Raw genomic sequence first — 27,153 nt, 5'->3', positions numbered from 1 at the left:
TTAGAGGAGAGGACAGTTAGAGGAGAGGACAGTTAGAGGAGAGGACAGTAAGAGGAGAGGACAGTTAGAGGAGAGGACAGTTAGAGGAGAGGACAGTTAGAGGAGAGACAGTTAGAGGAGAGGACAGTTAGAGGAGAGGACAGTTAGAGGAGAGGACAGTTAGAGGAGAGGACAGTTAGAGGAGAGGACAGTTAGACAGTAAGAGGAGAGGACAGTTAGAGGAGAGGACAGTTAGAGGAGAGGACAGTAAGAGGAGAGGACAGTTAGAGGAGGGACAGTTAGAGGAGAGGACAGTTAGAGGAGAGGACAGTAAGAGGAGAGGACAGTAAGAGGAGAGGACAGTAAGAGGAGAGGACAGTAAGAGGAGAGGACAGTTAGAGGAGAGGACAGTAAGAGGAGAGGACAGTAAGAGGAGAGGACAGTAAGAGGAGAGGACAGTAAGAGGAGAGGACAGTTAGAGGTGATGACAGTTAGAGGAGAGGACAGTAAGAGGAGAGGACAGTTAGAGGAGAGGACAGTTAGAGGAGAGGACAGTTAGAGGAGAGGACAGTTAGAGGAGAGGACAGTTAGGAGGACAGTTAGAGGAGAGGACAGTTAGAGGAGAGGACAGTTAGAGGAGAGGACAGTTAGAGGAGAGGACAGTTAGAGGAGAGGACAGTTAGAGGAGACAGGAGGAGAGGACAGTTAGGAGAGGACAGTTAGAGGTGAGACAGTTAGAGGAGAGGACAGTTAGAGGAGAGGACAGTTAGAGGAGAGGACAGTTAGAGGAGAGGACAGTTAGAGGAGAGGACAGTAAGAGGAGAGGACAGTAAGAGGAGAGGACAGTAAGAGGAGAGGACAGTTAGAGGAGAGGACAGTAAAGAGGAGAGGACAGTAAGAGGAGAGGACAGTTAGAGGAGAGGACAGTAAGAGGAGAGGACAGTAAGAGGAGAGGACAGTTAGAGGAGAGGACAGTTAGAGGAGAGGACAGTTAGAGGAGAGGACAGTTAGAGGAGAGGACAGTAAGAGGAGAGGACAGTTAGAGGAGAGACAGTTAGAGGAGAGGACAGTTAGAGGAGAGGACAGTAAGAGGAGAGGACAGTTAGAGGAGAGGACAGTTAGACAGTTAGAGGAGAGGACAGTAAGAGGAGAGGACAGTTAGAGGAGAGGACAGTTAGAGGAGAGGACAGTTAGAGGAGATGACAGTTAGAGGAGAGGACAGTTAGAGGAGAGGACAGTTAGAGGAGAGGACAGTTAGAGAGAGAGGACAGTTAGAGGAGAGGACAGTAAGAGGAGAGGACAGTTAGAGGAGAGGGACAGTAAGAGGAGAGGACAGTAAGAGGAGAGGACAGTTAGAGGAGAGGACAGTTAGAGGAGAGGACAGTTAGAGGAGAGGACAGTTAGAGGAGAGGACAGTTAGAGGAGAGGACAGTTAGAGGAGATGACAGTAAGAGGTGATGACAGTTAGAGGAGAGGACAGTTAGAGGAGAGGACAGTTAGAGGAGAGGACAGTTAGAGGAGAGGACAGTTAGAGGAGAGGACAGTTAGAGGAGAGGACAGTTAGAGGAGAGGACAGTTAGAGGAGAGGACAGTTAGAGGAGAGGACAGTTAGAGGAGAGGACAGTAAGAGGAGAGGACAGTAAGAGTAGATGACAGTAAGAGTAGGGTAGATGGAGTTCTGAGAAGCCACACCAGACACTGTCCACACATCAAGCAGGTTCTGCATGTGCAGGGTTTGTAACATAGACTTACTAAGAAACCTGACAACCATAGATGTATTCAGGGTCTGTCTCTTGCTGGACTAAAATTGCTGTTCAACGGCAAATCAAGGTTCAAGGTTTAGACTGTTTGCTAAAAGTGACTAAACAGTAAGACTCATGGCTAAGACAGACTAAAATGATGAACGTGTGATCTAGTGTTCTCCTCAATGATGACCTTTTGAACCGACTGTCTGGTAAACTATCCCCAAACACTTAGAGTAGGAACCCATTCCCCCTCTAGGCAGTGTCCTGCTATCAGCATGTTGAGACTGTGCTGTTGCACCCTCAGCCCAAGGTAAAGTAACCCCAACATTTACGGAGCTAACCATCCCCACAACCTTATCTTTCAGGGTTAGACTAGACCATTCACACACACAGCTGTAGTCTCACGTCATTGACACACCTCCTAGTTGACTTCCATAAACATTGGTCTGTGCCAGGTTTCCATGGCGAGGACAATGTCACAACAACAGACACAATACAGGTGCAGCTGAAGTAGGTCTAAACTAGGAACAGACTGTGTGTGTGTGTGTGTGTTTCCAGACCTCGATGGCGTCTTTCAGGGAGCCAGCCAGCAGGAAGAAGGCAGCAGCCTGTTCAAAGCGCTGTTTCCCCAGCAGAGAGAAAGCGTTCTTCAGAGCTGCTTTACGCCAGCGGTCCTCACTGAAGTTATTCTTAAAGAACACCGTCATCTTCTCATCCCGCTGAGACCTAGAGGAGAGGAGGAGGAGAATATAATATACATTATTTACCTACTGTACATGATTCATGTAATAGAGTTCTGACACATGGATAAACATAAAATGTGGATTTTAAAGAAAAGTCCAGGAGAGGTGAATAACTAAACAAAAAGGTGAGAAAACACAAACTGATCTGGGATCAGGCAAGAGGTCCAGGTGTGTTCCAGGTGTGTTACCTGAATAGGCCCCAGAGAACAGCCTTCTTCTTCATGGCCAGGTAGAAGAGAGCTGCATCCAAAGGATCGTTGTTCCTCTGGAACGCTGCCTTACCCACCTACACACAGATCAACCAATCAAACCATGAAGACCAACCAATCAATCAATGATAGGAGTTCAGGCCACACCACATCATCCCCTACCTTCTCCACCATCCTGCGTAGTGTGTTGATGTTGCGTATCCACCAGCCCACCCCTACCGCCCGTAGCTCAGACCACTGAGGGTCTCCTCTCTGCATGGCCGGGATCATGTTCAACATCTCCTCCTCAGCCTCCGAATGGAACGCCCACGCAAAGTGACATGTAGACAGACCTGGGGGGAGACAGGTGACTGTGTTCAGAGAGGAGAGAAAAGGTTGCTTTGCTTCAGTGCTTGATTGTTGACTGTTGTGTGCTTTAGTAAAACATACAAAAGGGGAGGGAACAGGGCCCAGAAAGAGACAACATATCGGACCTGGGAGGGAACAGGGCCCAGAGAGAGACAACATATCTGGACCTGGGAGGGAACAGGGCCCAGAGAGAGACAACATATCTGGACCTGGGAGGGAACAGGAGAGACAACCTGGAGAGAACAGGGCCCAGAGAACATATATGGACCTGGGAGGGAACAGGGCCCAGAGAGAGACAACATATCTGGACCTGGGAGGGAACAGGGCCCAGAGAGAGACAACATATCTGGACCTGGGAGGGAACAGGGCCCAGAGAGAGACAACATATCTGGACCTGGGAGGGAACAGGGCCCAGAGAGAGACAACATATCTGGACCTGGGAGGGAACAGGGCCCAGAGAGAGACAACATATCTGGACCTGGGAGGGAACAGGGCCCAGAGAGAGACAACATATCTGGACCTGGGAGGGAACAGGGCCCAGAGAGAGACAACATATCCACTGCAAGTCATCCTACATATCCAATACTAGAGCAATATCTCAGTATAATGTACCAATAAGACACTCTCTATGACCCTCTCCATCACAGCTCAGAAAGACAGATTGTGAAGCAGGTGTGTGTGTGTGTACCATACCTTGGTGCAGCAACTGCATGCGGTACAGTGGGGGTAGAGAGGTGAGGAGACAGGTGTGTAGACGCATGGCTAACAGGTACCTCAACCCGCACTCATCCAGGGCCTCACCACCTAGACAGAATGGCATTATTAACACATGGGTTAGTGTAGCACATTAACTCACACACACACTGATCAGATGGAATCAGATGGTGCCAGTCTTTCCCATTCATTTGGGAGAGCAGCTTCCTCCTAAGACTCCACACCAGATGGAGAGGGTTGAGGGATCTCTGTCCCCCTCTACCCATCCATACTGATGGCTTCGGATTTATGAACTTGAAATATTAATATTGTTAATCATCACTTATACTAGAGACATAAGGAGTGCCATAGTCTGGTTTCTTCACCAGAAGTTAACTTCTTGGTGACAGGGAGGGCAGTATTGAGTAGCTTGGATGAATAAGGTGCCCAGAGTTGACTGCCTGCTACTCTGTCCCAGGTGCTAATATATGCATATTATTAGTAGTATTGGATAGAAACCACTGTGAAGTTTCTAAAACGGTTTGAATGATGTCTGAGTATAACAGAACTCATACAGCAGGCGAAAACCTGAGACAAATCCAACCAGGAAGTGGGAAATCTGAGGATTGTAGTTTCATTTAAGTGATTGCCTATCCAATATGCTGTGTCTATGGAGCCAGATTGCACTTCCCAGGCTTTAGAAAGTTGTTTGAGTCCTCTATTGTGGAAGGGGGTCGAATAAGAGCTGTTTCAACAAGTGGACGAGGCTGAGGCCGATCAGGTGTTTACTGAGCGGTCACGAGGGTGCGCCGTTCCTTTGTTTTCCTCTGTAATGAATACACTATTATCCGGGTTGGAATATTATTGAAGATTTATTATTGATTGTAAACATCGTTTGACATGTTTCTACAAACTGTAATGGAACTCTTGACTTTTCTTCTGGATTTTGCATTCGCGCATTGTGCCTTTGGAATAGTGAACTAAACGCGCGAACAAAAAAAGGTATTTGGACATAAATATGGACGTAATCGAACAAAACAAACATTTCGTGTGGAAGTGAGAGTCCTGGGAGTGCATTCCGACGAAGATCAGCAAAGTGATCAGCAAAGTGAAGCTTTATAATGCTATTTATGACTTTTGTTGACCTCACAATTTGGCGAGTAACTGTATGGCTTGCTTTTGTGGCTGAATGCTGTTCTCAGATTATGGAATATTGTGCTTTTGCCGTAAAGCTTTTTCGAAATCTGACACAGCGGTTGCATTAAGAACAAGTTTATCTTTAATTCTATGTAAAACATGTATCTTTCATCAAAGTTTATGATGAGTATTTATGTTATTTGATGTGGCTCTCTGCAATTTCTCCGGATGTTTTGGAGGCATTTCTGAACATGGCGCCAATGTAAACCAAGGTTTTTAGGTATAAATATGAACTTGATCGAACAAAACATACATGTATTGTGTAACATTGAGTCCTTGGAGTGTCATCTGATGAAGATCGTCAAAGGTTAGTGCTTAATTTAATCGATATTTCTGCTTTTTGTGACACCTCTCTTTGGTTGGAAAATGGATGAATGCTTTCTGACTAGTTGCTGACCTAACATAATGATGTGTTCTACTTTCGCTGAAAAGCCCTTTTGAAATCGGACACTGTTGTTGGATTAACGAGAAGTGTATCTTTAAAATGGTGTAAAATACTTGTATGGTTGAGGAATTTTAATTATGAGATTTCTGTTGTTTTGAATTTGGCGCCCTGCAATTTCACTGGCTGTTGGCAAGGTGGGACGCTAGCGTCCCGAACAATCCCAGAGAGCTTAATGGGTATCTGTAGGAGGAATGTATATGGTGGGGTCAAGCAAGGATGGATAGGAGCCAGGGGGTTTTGGGAGGTGCTGAGTAGAGGAGAGGCAATCACATGACTGTAGTCACTGATAATGGTGGAGCTGTAGAGTAGTGAGGAAGGGGGTCAAGGTCAGGTCACCTTAAAGGAGAAGGAACAGTTTATGGCCCGTATCACTTAACTTCCTGCCTAGTAATGAAGATGTAATGTTTAGAGGGAAGGAGGAGACTCCACCCAAACTGGGGTATATACACGACCACTGGTGGAAATATGTCTTTGACTTATGCAGCTGTACGGCCCAATGGGTAAATAAAATTAGTTTAAGCTTTACTAATCTTCTGAGTTTTACTAGGTTCATGTAGAACCTCTCCATCCCCCTCTACCCATCCATACAAAGAGATGAAAACACTGATTTAGCAATCAGCCCTTTAAATGTCTTCCACTCTATGTGCCTGGTCCTCCTCCCTAAATGGTACCCCATTTCCTATATATTGCACTACTTGTTCATGGTAGCATGGTAGTTCAATGTGCCCCATAGTCCTGTGTCTTAGTGTGTCTCGTCCATGAACCTTTTAACCTTCTCTCCCTCTCCCGCCTTCTCAATCTCTCCCTCTCCTTTTTTCTCTCCCTCTGCTTACTTTACAGAGGAACAACCTGCTAAGGTCTCTTTCTCACTTCCCCCTTAAAGACTAAATAACATCTATAACAGACTGATACTGGAGGTGAAATGACAAAGATAACTGTCAGTGTGTGTTTATATCAACCATTAAGAACACGTAATCAGGGAACAACTCTGACTAGACTAATTACATTATATTTCCATTTGTTTTGCCTAATGGACCATGGTCAGGTAAAACATGACCCAAGTCACAGACACCCTCCCTCCCTCCCTCCCTCTGAGACTGACCTGTGTACTGTTTGTCAGTGGAGCTGCTGACCTCTGAACTGGTGGTAGCTACAGTATCAGCTAGAGCCACCAGAAACATCTGTTCCAACCTGGTCAGACCTGGAAGACTGGAATGCATCAGCTGACTAGATAACACCTGGAGGGAGAGAGGGAGGGAGGGGGAGAGAGAGAAGGATGTAGAGAGGAGGGAGGGAGGAGGGAGAGAGAGAAGGATGTAGAGAGAGGGAGGGAGGAGGGAGAGAGAGAAGGATGTAGAGAGAGAGGGAGGGAGGAGGGAGAGAGAGAAGGATGTAGAGAGAGAGGGAGGGAGGAGGGAGAGAGAGAAGGATGTAGAGAGAGAGGGAGGGAGGAGGGAGAGAGAGAAGGATGTAGAGAGAGAGGGAGGAGGGAGAGAGAGAGAAGGATGTAGAGAGAGAGGGAGGGAGGAGGGAGAGAGAGAAGGATGTAGAGAGAGAGGGAGGGAGGAGGGAGAGAGAGAAGGATGTAGAGAGAGAGGGAGGGAGGAGAGAGAGAGAAGGATGTAGAGAGAGGGGAGGGAGGAGGGAGAGAGAAGGAGAAGGATGTAGAGAGAGAGGGAGGAGGAGGGAGAGAGAGAAGGATGTAGAGGAGGGAGAGGGAGGGAGGAGGGAGAGAGAGAGAGAGAGAAGGAGGGAGGAGGGAGAGAGAGAGAAGGAGGGAGGAGGGAGAGAGAGAGAGGGAGGGAGAGAGAGGGAGGGAGAGAGGGAGGGAGAGCGAGGGAGAGGAGGGAGGGAGGGAGGGAGCGAGGGAGGGAGGGAGCGAGGGAGCGAGGGAGCGAGGGAGGGAGATTAATACAGTAAATCTTCTCTGCTAATCACAGAGGCGATATATTTGCTTGACAAACAATTAAACCAGACAATAACATCTAAACCATCCACAAGCTGGTAAGTAAATAAATAAATGTTGTTAACCTGTGCGTGTTCTGGTCCGAAGTAGGTGGGTCCGTACTGAGACAGGTTGATGAATCTAGACTTCTTCTCTACTTTCTCTGAAGCGAAGCTCACAAAGTCATCCGTCGTCACAGCCTGCAACTGAGGGAGGGAGACATACAATCACTAGATGATTGATTCATTATTGATTTGGGTATAACACAGAACAAGATTACATCTGGACCCAAAGGTTAACACATGGAGGGGTCACATGGTTCCAACAAATATTTACTGCATATCTTGTCTTTAGGTAACAAACAGAATATCAACATGATACAATACAAAATAAACCAACAGGATCAAATTGAAGAATCTGTTGAGCATCCACACACTTAGGAAGTATGATTCTATGAAAAATGAAACATCTGTATGTGTCACTGAAACATCCAGCTAAAACCTGAATCCTCTTACCTGGAACAGGTCTGTGTACTGATCTCCTCCTGTCTTCCTCGCCCCCTCTACCTCGGCCACCTTGCCTCCCTTCGCCCCCTCCTCTCCTCCCTTATAGGAGGTGTCCAGGTCAGCAGAGAGCAGAGCGTAGAGGGGTAGAGGGGGAATGGAGTTGATTTCTGTGTAATCTCGTCCCCCGTCGCGGCCGGCCACGATGGTGTCTTTAGCCGTACTGCCGCTCACACTGATTGTCCGGGACAGGTGGCGTCTGGCTCCACCCTCACCTGCCTCCACGTCCCTCACCACAGCAACCTCCCCAGCGATACATTTCACCAGGTGGGACAGGATGGCCTGAAGAAGAAGAATAACCATCTTCCTCATCCGTGGCAGAGACATTAATATAGTCATCGCCATCATCATTGTCATCATAATTACAGTAGCCATGTTGTTGTCATCATCATCATGACATTCTATGACTACTCAAGAAGTTGTCTGGTCACTTAAATAAATGTATCTTGGTTGCAAACATTTATAAAGTGGACAGGCAGATGGACAAACAGCCAGCCAGCCATGCAAGCAGCCAACCAGCCAGCCATGCAAGCAGCCAACCAGCCAGCCCACCAACCAATCAGACAGACAGCCATCCAGACATTCATCCACCCCACCCATCCACCCAGACAGCCAACCAGACATTCATCCACCCCACCCATCCACCCAGACAGACAGACAACCAGCCATCTATTCATCCATCCACCAACACACCCAGCCAGACATCCATCCACCCAGACAGACAGCCAACCAGACATTCATCCACCCCACCCATCCACCCAGACAGAGACAGCCAACCAGACATTCATCCATCCACCAACACACCCAGCCAGACACCCATCCACCCAGACAGAGACAGCCAACCAGCCATCTATTCATCCATCCACCAACACACCCAGCCAGACACCCATCCACCCAGACAGACAGACAGCCAACCAGCCATCTATTCATCCATCCACCAACACACCCAGCCAGACACCCATCCACCCAGACAGACAGCCAACCAGCCATCTATTCATCCATCCACCAACACACCCAGCCAGACACCCATCCACCCAGCCAGACACCCAACACACCCAGCCAGACAGCCAACACACCCAGCCAGACACCCAACACACCCAGCCAGACACCCAACACACCCAGCCAGACACCCAACACACCCAGCCAGACACCCAACACACCCAGCCAGACACCCAACACACCCAGCCAGACACCCAACACACCCAGGCAGACACCCAGCCAGACACCCAACACACCCAGCCAGACACCCAACACACCCATCCACCCAGCCAGACACCCACCCATCCACCCAGACAGACACCCATCCACCCAGACAGACACCCATCCACCCAGACAGACACCCATCCACCCAGCCAGTCAGTCAGACCCACCTTGGCGCGGCGGACCTTCCCCAGGTCCATGAGCTCCAGCAGCTGTGTTGGATGGTACTGAGGCAGGGTGGGGGACAGGGAGTGGGCTGCCTCGAACAGACCCCCCTCCTGCAGCCCTGCCGGCGCCTGGAGAGCCTCGTCGATTGCCACGTTACCCTCAAACACACTCTTGGATCGGGGACGCCCCTTGAATGCCAACGAGGATCCCCCCGTGGCTGCATTGGTGGCCGTCTGCCCTCCGCCACCTCCAACCCCCCCGGAGACGTTATCTTCAGAGGAGAGGCTGTCCCCCTCGGCCTCGCCGGGCTTGCGGTCCTGGCGCCACTGGGCGTACACGTGCATCTCACAGTCCATACCCACCACCAGGATGCCGTCCCTCACCCAGGACAGGGACACGGGCAGGGAGGGGGTGCCGTCTACAGAGGAGAGCAGGTCCACAGTGCGCAGCAGGATCCAGCGTGAACGGATACCCTGTTTCACATTAGATTAGGGATGCAGGGGGGTAATAATAATGATTATTATTATAATAATTATAATGTTTATTATCCAGAAGCTTTATAGTATAGTCATTAGGCTCTGGTCAAAGGTAGTGCACCAATTAGGGAATAGGGTGCCATTTGGGTAGCTAGAGAGTAGTCTCACCCTAAATTCTCATTCACTACATGCAGTACTTTAGTCAGACTGACAACATTGCAGTTGTTTGTTGTGAGGATGGGCACGAGGGGCTAACCAATCAGAGTATCAAAGCCAATGACACATTTTCAAACCACTGCTTTACACACTGGCGGAATACCAATGGGTTTCTGGACCAATCACTGCCCCATTCGGTGAAAGATCAGGGAGGGACTCAGATCCAGACTCATTGTGGAGTAGAAACTAACGTCCGTGGGCGTGGCGTTTGGCCTGAAGCAAGGAGTCTGACTAGCCAGGAAACCATTTGGGACGCAGGCTTGAAAAGTTGATTGTCCTCAAAGAGGCAAGTCATTTAGCAGCATACACAACACATACAGACAGAACCACATGCTAACAAACAGCAGATGTACCAGCAATACACAGTAGAATAAATGTGTGAAGAATACAAGGTAGTGTAGGTTATGGAAGTACCAGTTTGATCCTGACTTTGGGGTGTGTGTGTGTGTGTGTGTGTGTGTGTGTGTGTGTGTGTGTGTGTGTGTGTGTGTGTGTGTGTGTGTGTGTGTGTGTGTGTGTGTGTGCGTGTGAGCGTGTACCTGTTTGATGCTGCCCCCTAGAGGTAGTGTGATGATCGCCACCCCGTCCTTGCTTGAGGTCTGTTCGTTGACCACGCCCGAGATGCGACCGTACATGAGGATATTGGATCCCACCCCCACCGTGAGGATATGAGACCCATCCTCTTTGGACAGCCAGTCCAGGTGGACATAGTGTTTGATGTTGGGAGAGTGGTGGTCGCGACTCATGTACAGGTCAGACCTACAGAGAGAGAGAGGGGGTTAGTCATTTTAGAGACATGCACACACTTACATACACACACACCCCACCAGTACCTGCTGTACACAAAGAGGTTGGAGTCTACACTGACTCCGGGGTCCAGGGTAGAGGAGGGCCTAGTGAAGTCATCCAGATGGAGAGTCTGCTCCAACACCCACTCAGACCCCCCAGTAGACTCACACTCAAAGATGGACACATGCATGGAGAAGTCCCCTGCTGGACCATGGCCCTGGAGAGAGGGAGGGAAGGAGGAAGGTACACACTTCATTAAACCGTTAGGTTAAATGCAAAAATACTAAATGTCGGAGGGAAAATGAACAATGAAGTATTGTACATTTTAGTCATCAGATGTTCTCATCCAAAACCATATCTAGAGACAGAAACACAACCACTTCAGGTAAAACCTTCTACAAAATGACTGATAAAGATTATACTGTATGTTTTACATTCCTCAGGGCCAGAAATGAAAAGCAATGTGCTTGAATTCGGACAGGTGAACTACACTGTACGTAAACAGAATATGCACTCATCCAATGAGCCATTAACTTGAGTGGAGTGTACAGTAAAAGTCCTGTCCTACCTGTCCCGGGATGTGTCCAGGCCGGGGCTGTTTGAAGGAGACAGCCAGTCGTCCAGTGTAGGAACAGGACACAGCTACAGGACGTCCCGGGACACACACAGCACTGTTGTTATCCTCCTCCTCGTTGAGTAGAGCCCAAGGCTCCCAGTGATAGATCCTGTTCTCCCCCTCCTCACACCCCAGGGCTGTCTCTCCCCCCTCCACAGAGCAGCGCCAGAAACGGACGCGGGAGTCAGAGCAAGTGGTGACGATCAGGTAGGGGGCCAGACACACAGGGTAGATGGACGACGAACTCAGGTGACCTGGAGAGAGAGGGAGAGAGACAGTATAGAATAACTGTTACAAAAGAATCAGACTAACTCAGATGACTTGAACACAGAGACATGGAGGACAATGGCATAATAAATAGTTAGGATCCAGTCCCTGGCTTGTGAGATGTTTCAATTTTCTATGATGTGCTGTTGGTTTTATAACTTTTACTTTGGAATATATTACATTTGGACTGTATGTAAAAGTAAAGTTATTCGTCTACCTGTGGAGGGTATATGTATGTATATATATGTGTGTGTATCTACCACCTGTACCTGTGGAGGGTATATGTATATATATATGTATATATACAGTGCCTTGCGAAAGTATTCGTGGAACTTTGCGACCTTTTGCCACATTTCAGGCTTCAAACATAAAGATATAAAACTGTATTTTTTGTGAAGAATCAACAACAAGTGGGACACAATCATGAAGTGGAACGACATTTATTGGATATTTCAAACTTTTTTAACAAATCAAAAACTGAAAAATTGGGCGTGCAAAATTATTCAGCCCACTTAAGTTAATACTTTGTAGCGCCACCTTTTGCTGCGATTACAGCTGTAAGTCGCTTGGGGTATGTCTCTATCAGTTTTGCACATTGAGAGACTGACATTTTTTCCCATTCCTCCTTGCAAAACAGCTCAAGCTCAGTGAGGTTGGATGGAGAGCATTTGTGAACAGCAGTTTTCAGTTCTTTCCACAGATTCTCGATTGGATTCAGGTCTGGACTTTGACTTGGCCATTCTAAAACCTGGATATGTTTATTTTTGAACCATTCCATTGTAGATTTTGCTTTATGTTTTGGATCATTGTCTTGTTGGAAGACAAATCTCCGTCCCAGTCTCAGGTCTTTTGCAGACTCCATCAGGTTTTCTTCCAGAATGGTCCTGTATTTGGCTCCATCCATCTTCCCATCAATTTTAACCATCTTCCCTGTCGCTGCTGAAGAAAAGCAGGCCCAAAGCATGATGCTGCCACCACCATGTTTGACAGTGGGTATGGTGTGTTCAGGTGATGAGCTGTGTTGCTTTTACGCCAAACATAACGTTTTGCATTGTTGCCAAAAAGTTCAATTTTGGTTTCATCTGACCAGAGCACCTTCTTCCACATGTTTGGTGTGTCTCCAAGGTTGCGTGTGGCAAACTTTAAACAACACTTTTTTATGGATATCTTTAAGAAATGGCTTTCTTCTTGCCACTCTTCCATAAAGGCCAGATTTGTGCAATATACGACTGATTGTTGTCCTATGGACAGAGTCTCCCACCTCAGCTGTAGATCTCTGCAGTTCATCCAGAGTGATCATGGGCCTCTTGGCTGCATCTCTGATCAGTCTTCTCCTTGTATGAGCTGAAAGTTTAGAGGGACGGCCAGGTCTTGGTAGATTTGCAGTGGTCTGATACTCCTTCCATTTCAATATTATCACTTGCACAGTGCTCCTTGGGATGTTTAAAGCTTGGGAAATCTTTTTGTATCCAAATCCGGCTTTAAACTTCTTCACAACAGTATCTCGGACCTGCCTGGTGTGTTCCTTGTTCTTCATGATGCTCTCTGCGCTTTTAACGGACCTCTGAGACTATCACAGTGCAGGAGCATTTATACGGAGACTTGATTACACACAGGTGGATTGTATTTATCATCATTAGTCATTTAGGTCAACGTTGGATTATTCAGAGATCCTCACTGAACTTCTGGAGTAGAGTTTGCTGCACTGAAAGTAAAGGGGCTGAATAATTTTGTACGTAATTTTTCAGTTTTTGATTTGTTAAAAAGTTTGAAATATCCAATAAATGTCGTTCCAATTCATGATTGTGTCCCACTTGTTGTTGATTCTTCACAAAAAAATACAGTTTTATATCTTTATGTTTGAAGCCTGAAATGTGGCAAATCGTAAAGTTCAAGGGGGCTGAATACTTATGTATGTATGTATATGTGTGTGTGTGTGTGTGTATGTATATCCACCCGTACCTGTGGAGGGTATATGTATGTATATGTATATGTATATATGTATGTATGTGTATGTGTGTGTGTGTGTGTGTGTGTGTGTGTGTATCTACCCATACCTGTGGAGGGTATATGTATGTGTGTGTGTGTGTGTGTGTGTGTGTATATCCACTCGTACCTGCGGAGGGCGTAGCCCTGGTCACCTCTACCCCAACAGGCAGGTCCAGGCGGTGGCTACAGACCAGCTTGGAGCTGAGGATCAGTTTGCTGGCTGACTGCAGGTTGGCTGTGGAGGCTGAGCGAGGGAGAGGGGAGGGGGACGTGTCAGCTGTACTCTGTTGGAACGGGATCGTCAGCTGAGACTGGTAAGACCGCTCTGGGACCGGATCATCTGAACACACAGAGAGAGAAAGAGAGAGAAAACTTTATTGTTCATATAGTCATCTCAACAAACTTATCTAAACAAACCGAGAAAAAACGTTATCTTTAACACAATCAATATACAAACTAGACAGGCCTCAATGTGCATACTAATGCGCTGTACTACTCCGTTACACAGGGGCCCGCCGCGCTACTCCGTTACACCGGGGCCCGCCGCACTCACAGGGGCCTACACCGGGGTCCACCGTACTCCACTACACCGGGGTCTACCGTACTCTACCGGGGTCTACCGTACTCTACTCCATTACCGGGGTCCACCGTACTCTACTATACCGGGGTCCACCGTACTACACCGGGGTCCACTACTCCACCGGGGTCCACCGTACTCTACTATACCGGGGTCCACCGTACTCTACTATACCGGGGTCCACCGCACTCCATTACACCGGGTCCACCGTACTCTACTATACCGGGGTCCACCGCACTCCACTACACCGGGGTCCACCGCACTCCACCGGGGTCCACTCCATTACACCGGGGTCTACCGTACTCTACTATACCGGGGTCTACCGTACTCTACTATACCGGGGTCTACCGTACTCTACTATACCGGGGTCTACCGTACTCTACTATACCGGGGTCTACCGTACTCTACTATACCGGGGTCTACCGTACTCTACTATACCGGGGTCTACCGTACTCTACTATACCGGGGTCTACCGTACTCTACTATACCGGGGTCTACTGTACTCTACCGGGGTCTACTGTACTCTACCGGGGTCTACTGTACTCTACCGGGGTCTACTGTACTCTACCGGGGTCTACTGTACTCTACCGGGGTCTACTGTACTCTACCGGGGTCTACTGTACTCTACTATACCGGGGTCTACTGTACTCTACTATACCGGGGTCTACTGTACTCTATTACACCGGGGTCTACTGTGCTCTATTACACCGGGGTCTACACTCTATTACACCGGGGTCTACTGTGCTCTATTACACCGGGGTCTACTGTGCTCTATTACACCGGGGTCTACTGTACTCTATTACACCGGGGTCTACTGTACTCTATTACACCGGGGTCTACCGGGGTCTACTGTATTACACCGGGGTCTACTGTATTACCTGGGTCTACTGTGCTCTATTACACCGGGGTCTACTGTGCTCTACTATACTGTATTATACTGTACTGTATTATCACCCACAGAGGCCTAGGTTAGGTTGGGTTGTGCTTAGGTACTCACCCACACAGGCCTAGGTTAGGTTGTGGTTAGGTTGGGTTGTGGTTAGGTACTCACCCACACAGGCCTAGGATAGGTTGTGGTTAGGTTGGGTTGTGGTTAGGTACTCACCCACACAGGCCTAGGATAGGTTGTGGTTAGGTTGGGTTGTGGTTAGGTACTAGGGCCTAGGATAGGTTGTGGTTAGGTTGGGTTGTGGTTAGGTACTCACCCACACAGGCCTAGGATAGGTTGTGGTTAGGTTGGGTTGTGGTTAGGTACTCACCCACACAGGCCTGTACGGACTGTAGGTGCAGGTGCCACATCTGCAGCACAGAGTTCATGTTCAGGTCCTTCTCTATGACAACCAGGAAGAACTTCTCAGAGAACGGAGTAGGGTGGTACTCTGGAGAGGAGAAACAACGTTTTTACAAGTTCTTCAGTTCAGTCATCCACTCATTCATCCATCCATCCATCCACTCATCCATCCATCCCATCCTGAGTTGAAGGAAGGTCAGTGTGTAGAGCTCTGGGTTCTCCTGAGGCTAATCATGTCATTCATACATTAACCAATTCATAAATCCATCCATTCTTCTGTCCATCCTTTCACACCCTCAATTCTCCCTCCCTCCCTGCCTTTCTCTCTGTCCCTCTCTTCAAAGTCCCGTACCCTGGAGAGAAGGGTAGGATGTAGTGTAGAGCTCTGGGACCTCCTGAGGTGTATACCCCAAAATAAAGTCCTCCTGGAAAACATGAAGGAGCTGGGTGGTAGATCCACACTATAGAGAGAGAGAGGGAGAGAGAACTTCTGTGAGTGTAATGTTTACTGTTCATTTTTATTGTTTATTTCACTTTTGTATATTATCTACTTCACTTGCTTTTTCAATGTTAACATGGGTTTAACATAGGTAAGCATTTCACGGTATGGTCTACACCTGTTGTATTCGGCACATGTGACAAATAACATTTGATTTGACTTACTGCTTAGACAACGAGACAGGTGTGGTTAAGGGCCTGTAAGTATGAGTGATCTCTTGACTTACTGCTTAGACAACGAGACAGTCAGATAGGTATTTCTTACCTGGTTAGTGATGACATCTAGTTCTATGATGCAGCCTGGTCTGGCTGTCGACTGCTGGCTCACTATGTTAAATACCTCTCCTACTAGTTTCTATGGAGAGAGACAGAGACACAAACACACACAGAAAGAGAGGGGGGAGGGGGAGGGGGGAGGGAGGGAGGGGAGGGAGGGAGGGAGGGGAGGGAGGGAGGGAGGGGGGAGGGAGGGAGGGAGGGGGAGGGAGGGAGGGAGGGAGGGAGGGAGGGAGGGAGGGAGGGAGGGAGGGAGGGAGGGAGGGAGGGAGGGAGGGAGGGAGGGAGGGAGGGAGGGAGGGGGAGGGAGGGAGGGAGGGAGGGAGGTTAAGAGTCTTTAACCAGCTATCTTGAAGCTTTAAAGTTCCAGTCCCCTTCAGTCTCAGGATTTCATTGTTAATCTGACTGAGGACATCTGTACGTGTCTGTGTGTGTCTCTGTGTTTACTTACTGAGGTCTCAGGATTTCATTGTTAATCTGACTGAGGACATCTGTATGTCTGACTTACTGAGGTCTCAGGATTTCATTGTTAATCTGACTGAGGACATCTGTACGTGTCTGTGTGTGTCTCTGTGTTTACTTACTGAGGTCTCAGGATTTCATTGTTAATCTGACTGAGGACATCTGTACGTGTCTGTGTGTGTCTCTGTGTTTACTTACTGAGGTCTCAGGATTTCATTGTTAATCTGACTGAGGACATCTGTACGTGTCTGTGTGTGTCTCTGTGTTTACTTACTGAGGTCTCAGGATTTCACTGTTAATCTGACTGAGGACATCTGTACGTGTCTGTGTGTGTCTCTGTGTTTACTTACTGAGGTCTCAGGGTCTGTGTTTACTTGACAGTTGACTGTCAGTAGTTTTCTGGCGTCCACCACAGCCTGGTAGAGACGCAAGTTCTTGTTAATCTGACTGAGGCACGCACTGGAACTGTTACAGTATGTACCTGGAGATAGAGGGGAGAGAGATGCTGTTTTAAATGTGAGCACTGAGTAAGGTTCTGCATGTAGTTAGTAGAAACGCCCAATAAAATTGCAACTTCAACTTGAAGCCCTACAGGTGTCTCCAAACCACCCCTTGACAATCATTGAGTACTTCACCAGTACCTTGTCTGAACATGTGATACACACATGAACAACAGTTATACATTATATACAGTGGGGAGAACAAGTATTTGATAACCTGCAAAATCGGCAGTGTTTCCTACTTACAAAGCATGTAGAGGTCTGTAATTTTTGTCATAGGTAAACTTCAACTGTGAGAGACGGAATCTAAAACAAAAATCCAGAAAATCATATTGTATGATTTTTAAGTAATTAATGTGCATTTTATTGCATGACGCTGAGCAGTTCTGGTTCTGCATGTAAGTTAGTAGAAACAAGTATTTGATCACCTACCAACCAGTAAGAATTCCGGCTCTCACAGACCTGTTAGTTTTTCTTTAAGAAGCCCTCCTGTTCTACACTCATTACCTGTATTAACTGCACCTGTTTGAACTCTTACCTGTATAAAAGACACCTGTCCACACAATCAATCAAACATACTCCAACCTCTCCACAATGGCCAAGACCAGAGAGCTGTGTAAGGACATCAGGGTTCAAATTGTAGACCTGCACAAGGCTTGGATGGGCTACAGGACAATAGGGAAGCAGCTTGGTGAGAAGGCAACAACTGTTGGGGCAATTATTAGAAATTAGAAGAAGTTCAAGATGATGGTCAATCACCCTCGGTCTGGGGCTCCACGCAAGATCTCACCTAGTGGGGCATCAATGATCATGAGGAAGGTGAGGGATCTGCCCAGAACTACACGGCAGGACCTGGTCAATGACCTGAAGAGAGCTGGGACCACACTCTCAAAGAAAACCATTAGTAACACACTACGCCATTGTGGATTAAAAATCCTGCAGCGCACGCAAGGTCCCCCTGCTCAAGCCAGCACATGTCCAGGCCCGTCCGAAGTTTGCCAATGACCAGCTGGATAATCCAGAGGAGGAATGGGAGAAGGTCATGTGGTCTGAAAATAAAAATAGAGATTTTTGGTCTAAACTCCAATCGCCGTGTTTGGAGGAAGAAGAAGGATGACTATACCCCAAGAACACCATCCCAACCGTGAAGCATGGAGGTGCTTTTCTGCAAAGGGGACAGGACGACTGCACCGTATTGAGGGGAGGATGGATGGGGTCATGTATCGCGAGATCTTGGCCAACAACCTCCTTCCCTCAGTAAGAGCATTGAAGATGGGTCGTAGCTGGGTCTTCCAGCATGACAACGACCCGAAACACACAGCCAGGGAAACTAAGGAGTGGCTCCGTAAGAAGCATCTTAAAGTCCTGGAGTGGCCGAGCCAGTCTCCAGACCTGAACCCAATAGAAAATCTTTGGAGGGAGCTGAAAGTCCGTATTGCCCAGCGACAGCCCCGAAACCTGAAGGATCTGGAGAAGGTCTGTATGGAGGAGTGGGCCAAAATCCCTGATGCAGTGTGTGCAAACCTGGTCAAGAACTACAGGAAACGTATGATCTCTGAAATGACTAACAAAGGTTTCTGTACCAAATATTAATATCTACTTTTGATGTATCAAATACTTATGTCATACAATAACATGCAAATTAATTACTTAAAAATCATACAATGTGATTTTCTGAATATTTGTTTTAGATTCCGTATCTCACAGTTGAAGTGTACCTATGATAAACATTACAGACCTCTACATGCTTTGTAAGTAGGAAAACCTGCAAAATCGGCAGTGTATCAAATACTGGGTCTCCCCACTGTACATCCTCCAACAATACGCATCAGAGCACTCTACAAATGGGTTCTGTACCGCAGTGTGTGTGTGTGTGTGTGTGTGTGTGTGTGTGTGTGTGTATATGTGTGCTAACCTAGCACAGAGCTGGGTACAAGGGTAGGCAGCCATGCTACATTGGAGAAGGCTGATGTGTGCAGGGAGTTGATTCGGGCCAGCTCTGACACTCCTCCAGTGCAGGACAGGGGTCCTATGTGGTCCACCCTCCACAGAATCAGCTCACTGTAGATGGCGTTCGGGTCATGGAACGTCCTGGTGGCCGCGTTACGCAGCTGCTTCCTGGGGGATCACACACACAGTTTGAGTTTGTCACAGTGTGTGGCTCAGTTGGAAGAGCATGGCGCTTACAACACCAGGGTTGTGGGTTCAATTCCTATGGGCGACCAGTAGGAAAAAGTATGCATTCACTACTATAAGTCTCTCTGGATAATGAGTTTGTCTAAAAAATGTGTATGTCACACACACACAACAAATTGTCAAAGACAGAGATTATATTACACACACACGCTTGCAGGCATGTACACACACGTATTTCTGATACACACTCACGTGAACATTTTGTAAACACACACACACACTTTCTAGACATTGAGGTCCTAGAGGGTCCTCGTTGCTTCCTCCTATGACACACACACACGCTCCCTTCCTCCCTCCCTACCTGCGCCGTCCTCTGGGGGGAGGTGTGTGTGTGGGTGGCTGGTCGAGGTCGATGCTGCTGGGGGCGGAGGGGGGGGTGAGGAGAGCGTTGTGGTGGGAGGAGGTCAGCAGTAGGGGGAGGACGGTGTGACACGCCTGGTCGTTGAGGTGGAACCGGTGACCGCAGTAACGGAACGTATGAGACACAGTTAGAACGTTGGAGAACGCCGAGCGCTCAGCGAACGTCACTGCCCACTAGAGAGGGAAACGGATTGAAAGGAAAACTTTGAGTCACAAAATGTCTATACATTATTTATCATACAGTATGACAGAGAGATTTTTGGTTTTGTACTTTATATGGTTGTAGTTTGTCTTTTAAGCATGAATGTAAGGACCTTAATACTCTTATGAGCCCTGGTCAAACTTAGTGCACTACATAGGGAATATGTGGGTTTGGGACACACCCACAGTCTGCCTCTCCCTCTCACCTGATTGAGAGACCCGTCCACATGTTTGGACACCATCATGACAGCAGGGCCGATGCCTGGAGCTTGGCCCAGAGAGAGGCTGAGGGCTGAGGAACCCAGCCCAGCAGAGGCAGAACGGGGCAGACGGCGGGCCCGCCTCCCCTGCTCTCCCCCGGCGTTGGAGCTATCCACGTTGGAGAAGGAGCAGGCGTACATCAGAATGTTCTTACTCAGGGAGTTGGCGTCGCCTGTAGGGAACGCCACCGGGATACGGGACGAGAACGACACCTGGAGAAAAAGGGGTGGAGAGAGGGAGGGGAGAGAGAGAATAGTACGAGTGGAGCAGAATTCTGCTTCCTCTTGCGTGGGGATAATGCTGGTAGGTGTGTGTCCATGTACAATATGTGTGTTACTGCATGTCCGTGCGCGTGTTGCTGCATGTGCAGTCTCCTCTTACCTGCACCTGTCTGAAGATCCCCTGGATGTACTCGTCCAGGTATTTGACGTGCCAGACCAGGAAGGACCCGTCGGTGGGGTGGATGGTAAACAGCATGTCAGGACTCTTATTCCACTCCAGAGTTAACGCCTCCATCTTCCTCTCCAGCAACATGGAGGGCAGGGGCACTGAGCTACTGGAGCCTGGGGACGACGCCTTGGTGCTGCCCTCACCACCCTCACCCTCCTCACCATGCTCTGATGAACCCTTCTCTGACATCTCATCTAGGTCTGGAGAGAGAGGGGGAGGGAGTTAGACACGGACAGAGTATGTTATGTCAGTGTGTATAGAATACCTTGGAACAGACTGATATTACCCAGATGTATTTCACGACTCTACAACGGTTTTGTACTGGGTCAGCTACTCAGAACTAGTTTAATATATATCTCACAACAACAGCATGTAGATCTGAGGGTTTCTGAAACAGAGCGTACCAAAGTCAAACTTAATGGGGGAGCCGTTCTGGTCGAGGGCGTCGTCGGTGGCTTGGTCCAGCTGCTGTTCTGAGAGCTTGCGGAGCTGCAGCATGAACAGGTCCATGGACGTGGTGAAGGACAGGTCCTTGTTGTTGAGCCAGTGGACCACAAACCCTCCTCCTCCACTCCCGTCTTCCGGAGTAAACACGGCAGACTCCGCTAGCACCGCTGGGATGTCTGGGGGATAGAGAGAGGAAAGGGGCGGATACAGGATATTACTATGCATGTGGGAGGAATATCGGAACAAGCTAAGGCTGACGTTGCTAGTTCAGTTTGTGCCTGAGACGGAGAGATTGTGTGTGTAGCTGTATGTATATGTATGTCTGAGGCAGTGTGTGTGTGTGGGAAGATCTTTGTGACCAAGCTTTAACTTCCTGACTGATGTCTTGAGATGTTGCTTCAATATATCCACATCATTTTCCTCCTTCATGATGCCATCTAGTTTGTGAAGTGCACCAGTTCCTCCTGCAACAAAGCACCCCCACAACATGCACCCCCGTGCTTCACGGTTGGGATGTTGTTTTTCGGCTTGCAAGCCTCCCCCTTTTTCCTCCAAACGTAATGATGGTCATTATGGTCAAACAGTTCTATTTTTGTTTCATCAGACCAAAGGACATTTCTCCAAAAAGTACAATCTTTTGTCCCCATGAGCAGCTGCAAACTGTAGTCTGGCTTTTTTATCAAACAGTCACACTCCAAACTCCACTATGGCCAAGACCAAAGAGCTGTCAAAGGACACCAGAAACAAAATTGTAGACCTGCACCAGGCTGGGAAGACTGAATCTGCAATAGGTAAGCAGCTTGGTTTGAAGAAATCAACTGTGGAAGCAATTATTAGGAAATGGAAGACATACAAGATCACTGATAATCTCCCTCGATCTGGGGCTCCATGCAAGATCTCACCCCGTGGGGTCAAAATGATCACAAGAACGGTGAGCAAAAATCCCAGAACCACACGGGGGGACCTAGTGAATGACCTGCAGAGAGCTGGGACCAAAGTAACAAAGCCTACCATCAGTAACACAGTACGCCGCCAGGGACTCAAATCCTGCAGTGCCAGACGTGTCCCCCTGCTTAAGCCAGTACACGTCCAGGCCCGTCTGAAGTTTGCTAGAGAGCATTTGGATGATCCAGAAGAAGATTGTGAGAATGTCATATGGTCAGATAAAACCAAAATAGAACTTTTTGGTAAAAACTCAACTCGTCGTGTTTGGAGGACAAACAATGCTGGGTTGCATGCAAAGCACACCATACCTACTGTGAAGCATGGGGGTGGAAACATCATGCTTTGGGGCTGTTTTTCTGCAAAGGGACCAGGACGACTGATCCGTGTAAAGGAAAGAATGAATGGGGCCATGTATCGTGAGATTTTGAGTGAAAACCTCCTTCCATCAGCAAGGGCATTGAAGATGAAACGTGGCTGGTTCTTTCAGCATGACAATGATCACAAACACACCGCCCGGGCAACGGAGGAGTGGCTTCGTAAGAAGCATTTCAAGGTCCTGGAGTCTCCAGATCTCAACCCCATAGAAAATCTTTGGAGGGAGTTGAAAGTTCGCGTTGCCCAGCAACAGCCCCAAAAAATCCTACAATGTGATTTTCTGGATTTTTTTTTCTCATTTTGTCTGTCATAGTTGAAGTGTGCCTATGATGAAAATTACAGGCCTCTTATCTTTTTAAGTAGGAGAACTTGCACAATTGGTGGCTGACTAAATACTTTTTTGCCCCACTGTAGGACTCGTTTTACTGTGGAAATAGATACTTTTGTACCCGTTTCCTCCAGCATCTTCACAAGGTCCTTTGCTGTTGTTCTGGGATTGATTTGCACTTTTCGCACCAAAGTACGTTAATCTCTAGGAGACAGAACGCGTCTCCTTCCTTAGCGGTATGACGGCTGCCTGGTCCCATGGTGTTTATACTTGCGTACTATTGTTTGTACAGATGAACGTGTTTCCTTCAGGTGTTTGGAAATTGCTCCCAAGGATGAACCAGACTTGTAGATGTCTACAATTTGTTTTCTGAGGTCTTGGCTGATTTCCCCATGATGTCAAGCAAAGAGGCACTGGTAGACCTTGAAATACATCCACAGGTACACCTCCAATTGACTCGAATGAAGTCAATTAGCCTATCAGAAGCTTCTAAAGCCATGACATCATTTTCTGGAATTCTCCAAGCTGTTTAAAAGCACAGTCAACTTAGTGTAGGTAAACTTCTGACCCACTGGAATTGTGATACAGTGAATTATAAGGGAAATAATCTGTCTAAACAATTGTTGGAAAAATGACTTGTGTCATGCACAAAGTAGATGTCCTGACCGACTTGCCAAAACTATAGTTTGTTAACAAGAAATTTGTGGAGTGGTTGAAAAACGAGTTTTAATGACCCCAACCTAAGTGTATGTAAACTTCAGACTTGTGTATAAGTGTATATGTATGTCTGATGCAGTGTGTGATGTGTGTGTGGGCTACGTACCCATGGCAGGGTTGATGCTGGCAGAGATGTGGAAATGACAGAGAGCGTTAGCGTGGTGAGAGATGTGACGGTGTGTGTGTGTGGGCTACGTACCCGTGGCAGGGTTGATGCTGGCAGAGATGTGGAAATGACAGAGAGCGTTAGCGTGGTGAGAGATGTGACGGTGTGTGTGTGTGGGCTACGTACCCGTGGCAGGGTTGATGCTGGCAGAGATGTGGAAATGACAGAGAGCGTTAGCGTGGTGAGAGATGTGACGGTGTGTGTGTGTGGGCTACGTACCCGTGGCAGGGTTGATGCTGGCAGAGATGCGGAAATGACAGAGAGCGTTAGCGTGGTGAGAGATGTGAAGGTGTGTGTGTGTGGGCTACGTACCCGTGGCAGGGTTGATGCTGGCAGAGATGTGGAAATGACAGAGAGCGTTAGCGTGGGAGAATGTGAAGGTGTGTGTGTGTGGGGCTACGTACCCGTGGCAGGGTTGATGCTGGCAGAGATGTGGAAATGACAGAGAGCGTTAGCGTGGTGAGAGATGTGACGGTGTGTGTGTGTGTGGGCTACGTACCCATGGCAGGGTTGATGCTGGCAGAGATGTGGAAATGACAGAGAGCGTTAGCGTGGTGAGAGATGTGACGGTGTGTGTGTGTGGGCTACGTACCCGTGGCAGGGTTGATGCTGGCAGAGATGTGGAAATGACAGAGAGCGTTAGCGTGGTGAGAGATGTGACGGTGTGTGTGTGTGGGCTACGTACCCGTGGCAGGGTTGATGCTGGCAGAGATGTGGAAATGACAGAGAGCGTTAGCGTGGTGAGAGATGTGACGGTGTGTGTGTGTCTCGTGGATCCCCATCTGAGACGGCAGCAACTCAGTGTGAGACACCAGAGCAGACGACCTCCGACGACCACGACGCAGGTGCTTCAGGTGGCTCATCGACTGAACAATGAGAAGACAGGCACGGGGAGGACCAATGACAGGGCAGGAGGTGGGACAGGAAGAGAGAAGAGAAGCATCATGTTATTGATGCCCTTCATACTATTAGGTTCTAAACAAACAGAGTACAAACTCAAAGGAATCACTAGGAAAATCTCAAAACAAGTTTATTCTGCCACTGGGTCAAACAGCTGCAAAGACAAAGACTTGTTTACCAAGCACATATATTTATACCCTCCTACTAGGAGGAGTCAACTCCTTGACATCTCGACAGGTAATCCATCTCTGTTGCTAGTCAGGAACTTAATTGGTTCCTCTTATTGTTGTAGTCATTGTGTGTAATAGGACTGTTCCTTGTCACCTCATCTGACCTCGGGTCAAATTCCTCCCTCCTCCACAGCTGTCCTACCTTATCAGTGACTGACACCAGACTGTTACCCTTTACCTCCCTCCTCCACAGCTGTCCTACCTTATCAGTGACTGACACCAGACTGTTACCCTTTGCCTCCCTCCTCCACAGCTGTCCTACCTTATCAGTGACTGACACCAGACTGTTACCCTTTGCCTCCTCCCAGCTGTCCTCCACAGCTGTCCTACCTTATCAGTGACTGAAACCAGACTGTTACCATTTGCCTCCCTCCTCCACAGCTGTCCTACCTTATCAGTGACTGAAACCAGACTGGTACCCTTTACCTCCCTCCTCCACAGCTGTCCTACCTTATCAGTGACTGACACCAGACTGGTACCATTTGCCTTCCTACAGCTCCCTCCTCCACAGCTGTCCTACCTTATCAGTGACTGACACCAGACTGTTACCCTTTACCTCCCTCCTCCACAGCTGTCCTACCTTATCAGTGACTGAAACCAGACTGGTACCATTTGCCTCCCTCCTCCACAGCTGTCCTACCTTATCAGTGACTGACACCAGACTGGTACCATTTGCTGTCCTACCCAGTCCTCCACAGCTGTCCTACCTTATCAGTGACTGACACCAGACTGTTACCCTTTATCCTCCCTCCTCCACAGCTGTCCTACCTTATCAGTGACTGACACCAGACTGGTACATACCCTTTGCCTCCCTCCTCCACAGCTGTCCTACCTTATCAGTGACTGACACCAGACTGGTACCATTTGCCTCCCTCCTCCACAGCTGTCCTACCTTATCAGACTGACACCAGACTGGTACCCTTTGCCTCCCTCCTCCACAGCTGTCCTACCTTATCAGTGACTGACACCAGACTGGACACCATTTACCTCCCTCCTCCACAGCTGTCCTACCTTATCAGTGACTGAAACCAGACTGGTACCATTTGCCTCCCTCCTCCACAGCTGTCCTACCTTATCAGTGACTGACACCAGACTGGTACCCTTTGCCTCCCTCCATAGGATCCATGAGATTTAACAATAACATGTTAGACAGAATGACTACATTTCCTGCCTCCCCCATTTGCTTGTCTCACTCAGTAACTTTCCACACACCTAGTTCTTATCCACCTTCCACTGACCCCTACATATACATTCACTATACATATACATTCACTATACATATACATTCACGATACATATACATTCACTATACATATACATTCACTATACATATACATTCACTATATACATATACATTCACACTATACATATACATTCACTATACATATACATTCACTATACATATACATTCATATACATTCATATACATTCACATATTCACTATACATATACATTCACTATACATATACATTCACGATACATATACATTCACGATACATATACATTCACTATACATATACATTCACGATACATATACATTCACGATACATATACATTCACGATACATATACATTCACTATACATATACATTCACGATACATATACATTCACTATACATATACATTCACTATACATATACATTCACTATACATATACATTCATGATACATATACATTCACGATACATATACATTCATGATACATATACATTCATATACATATACATTCATGATACATATACATTCATTCATATACATATACATTCACTATACATATACATTCATGATACATATACATTCACGATACATATACATTCATGATACATATACATTCACTATACATATACATTACATTCATACATATACATTCACGATACATATACATTCACGATACATATACATTCACGATACATATACATTCACGATACATATACATTCACGATACATATACATTCACGATACATATACATTCATGATACATATACATTCATGATACATATACATTCATGATACATATACATTCACGATACATATACATTCACGATACATATACATTCACGATACATATACATTCATGATACATATACGATACATATACATTCATGATACATATACATTCATGATACATATACATTCATGATACATATACATTCATGATACATATACATTCATGATACATATACATTCATTATACACGTAAAGTCATCAATAAGTTCTCGTATGCTAACATGAATAAGTAGATTTCAAGCTAAAATCCAACAATATCAATCTGTTCTACATCTCTGTGCCTTTTTAAAATGACTAACTAATAAAGTGTACATTCAAAATGACAACCACAAAGTTTGTTTGAAGAAGACATTTTGTGTGTGTGCATGTGTGTGTGTTTG

At 47.3% G+C, this 27,153-nt stretch overlaps 1 protein-coding gene across 1 annotated transcript in view; it reads right to left on the bottom strand.

Annotated features, from left to right (window-relative positions):
• dmxl2 (Dmx-like 2) overlaps positions 1-27,153 on the bottom strand; it is a 99,514-nt gene that overhangs the window by 46,300 nt on the left and 26,061 nt on the right. Inside the window, 22 exon segments of the mRNA XM_064989971.1 lie at positions 2,285-2,450; positions 2,656-2,753; positions 2,839-3,008; positions 3,718-3,828; positions 6,462-6,597; positions 7,391-7,510; positions 7,820-8,149; positions 9,238-9,708; positions 10,467-10,686; positions 10,761-10,933; positions 11,285-11,586; positions 13,716-13,928; positions 15,425-15,544; positions 15,809-15,917; positions 16,220-16,309; positions 17,043-17,173; positions 19,108-19,310; positions 19,690-19,922; positions 20,156-20,422; positions 20,592-20,860; positions 21,065-21,283; positions 24,324-24,504. Coding sequence (XP_064846043.1) covers positions 2,285-2,450; positions 2,656-2,753; positions 2,839-3,008; positions 3,718-3,828; positions 6,462-6,597; positions 7,391-7,510; positions 7,820-8,149; positions 9,238-9,708; positions 10,467-10,686; positions 10,761-10,933; positions 11,285-11,586; positions 13,716-13,928; positions 15,425-15,544; positions 15,809-15,917; positions 16,220-16,309; positions 17,043-17,173; positions 19,108-19,310; positions 19,690-19,922; positions 20,156-20,422; positions 20,592-20,860; positions 21,065-21,283; positions 24,324-24,504 — 4,332 coding nt within the window.

The sequence above is a fragment of the Oncorhynchus masou genome, chromosome 2 (genome assembly GCF_036934945.1).
Source record: "Oncorhynchus masou masou isolate Uvic2021 chromosome 2, UVic_Omas_1.1, whole genome shotgun sequence".
NCBI classification, from domain to species: Eukaryota; Metazoa; Chordata; class Actinopteri; order Salmoniformes; family Salmonidae; genus Oncorhynchus; species Oncorhynchus masou.
The sequence above is the reverse complement of the archived record's forward strand: the minus strand, read 5'-3'. Positions and strand labels throughout refer to the sequence as shown.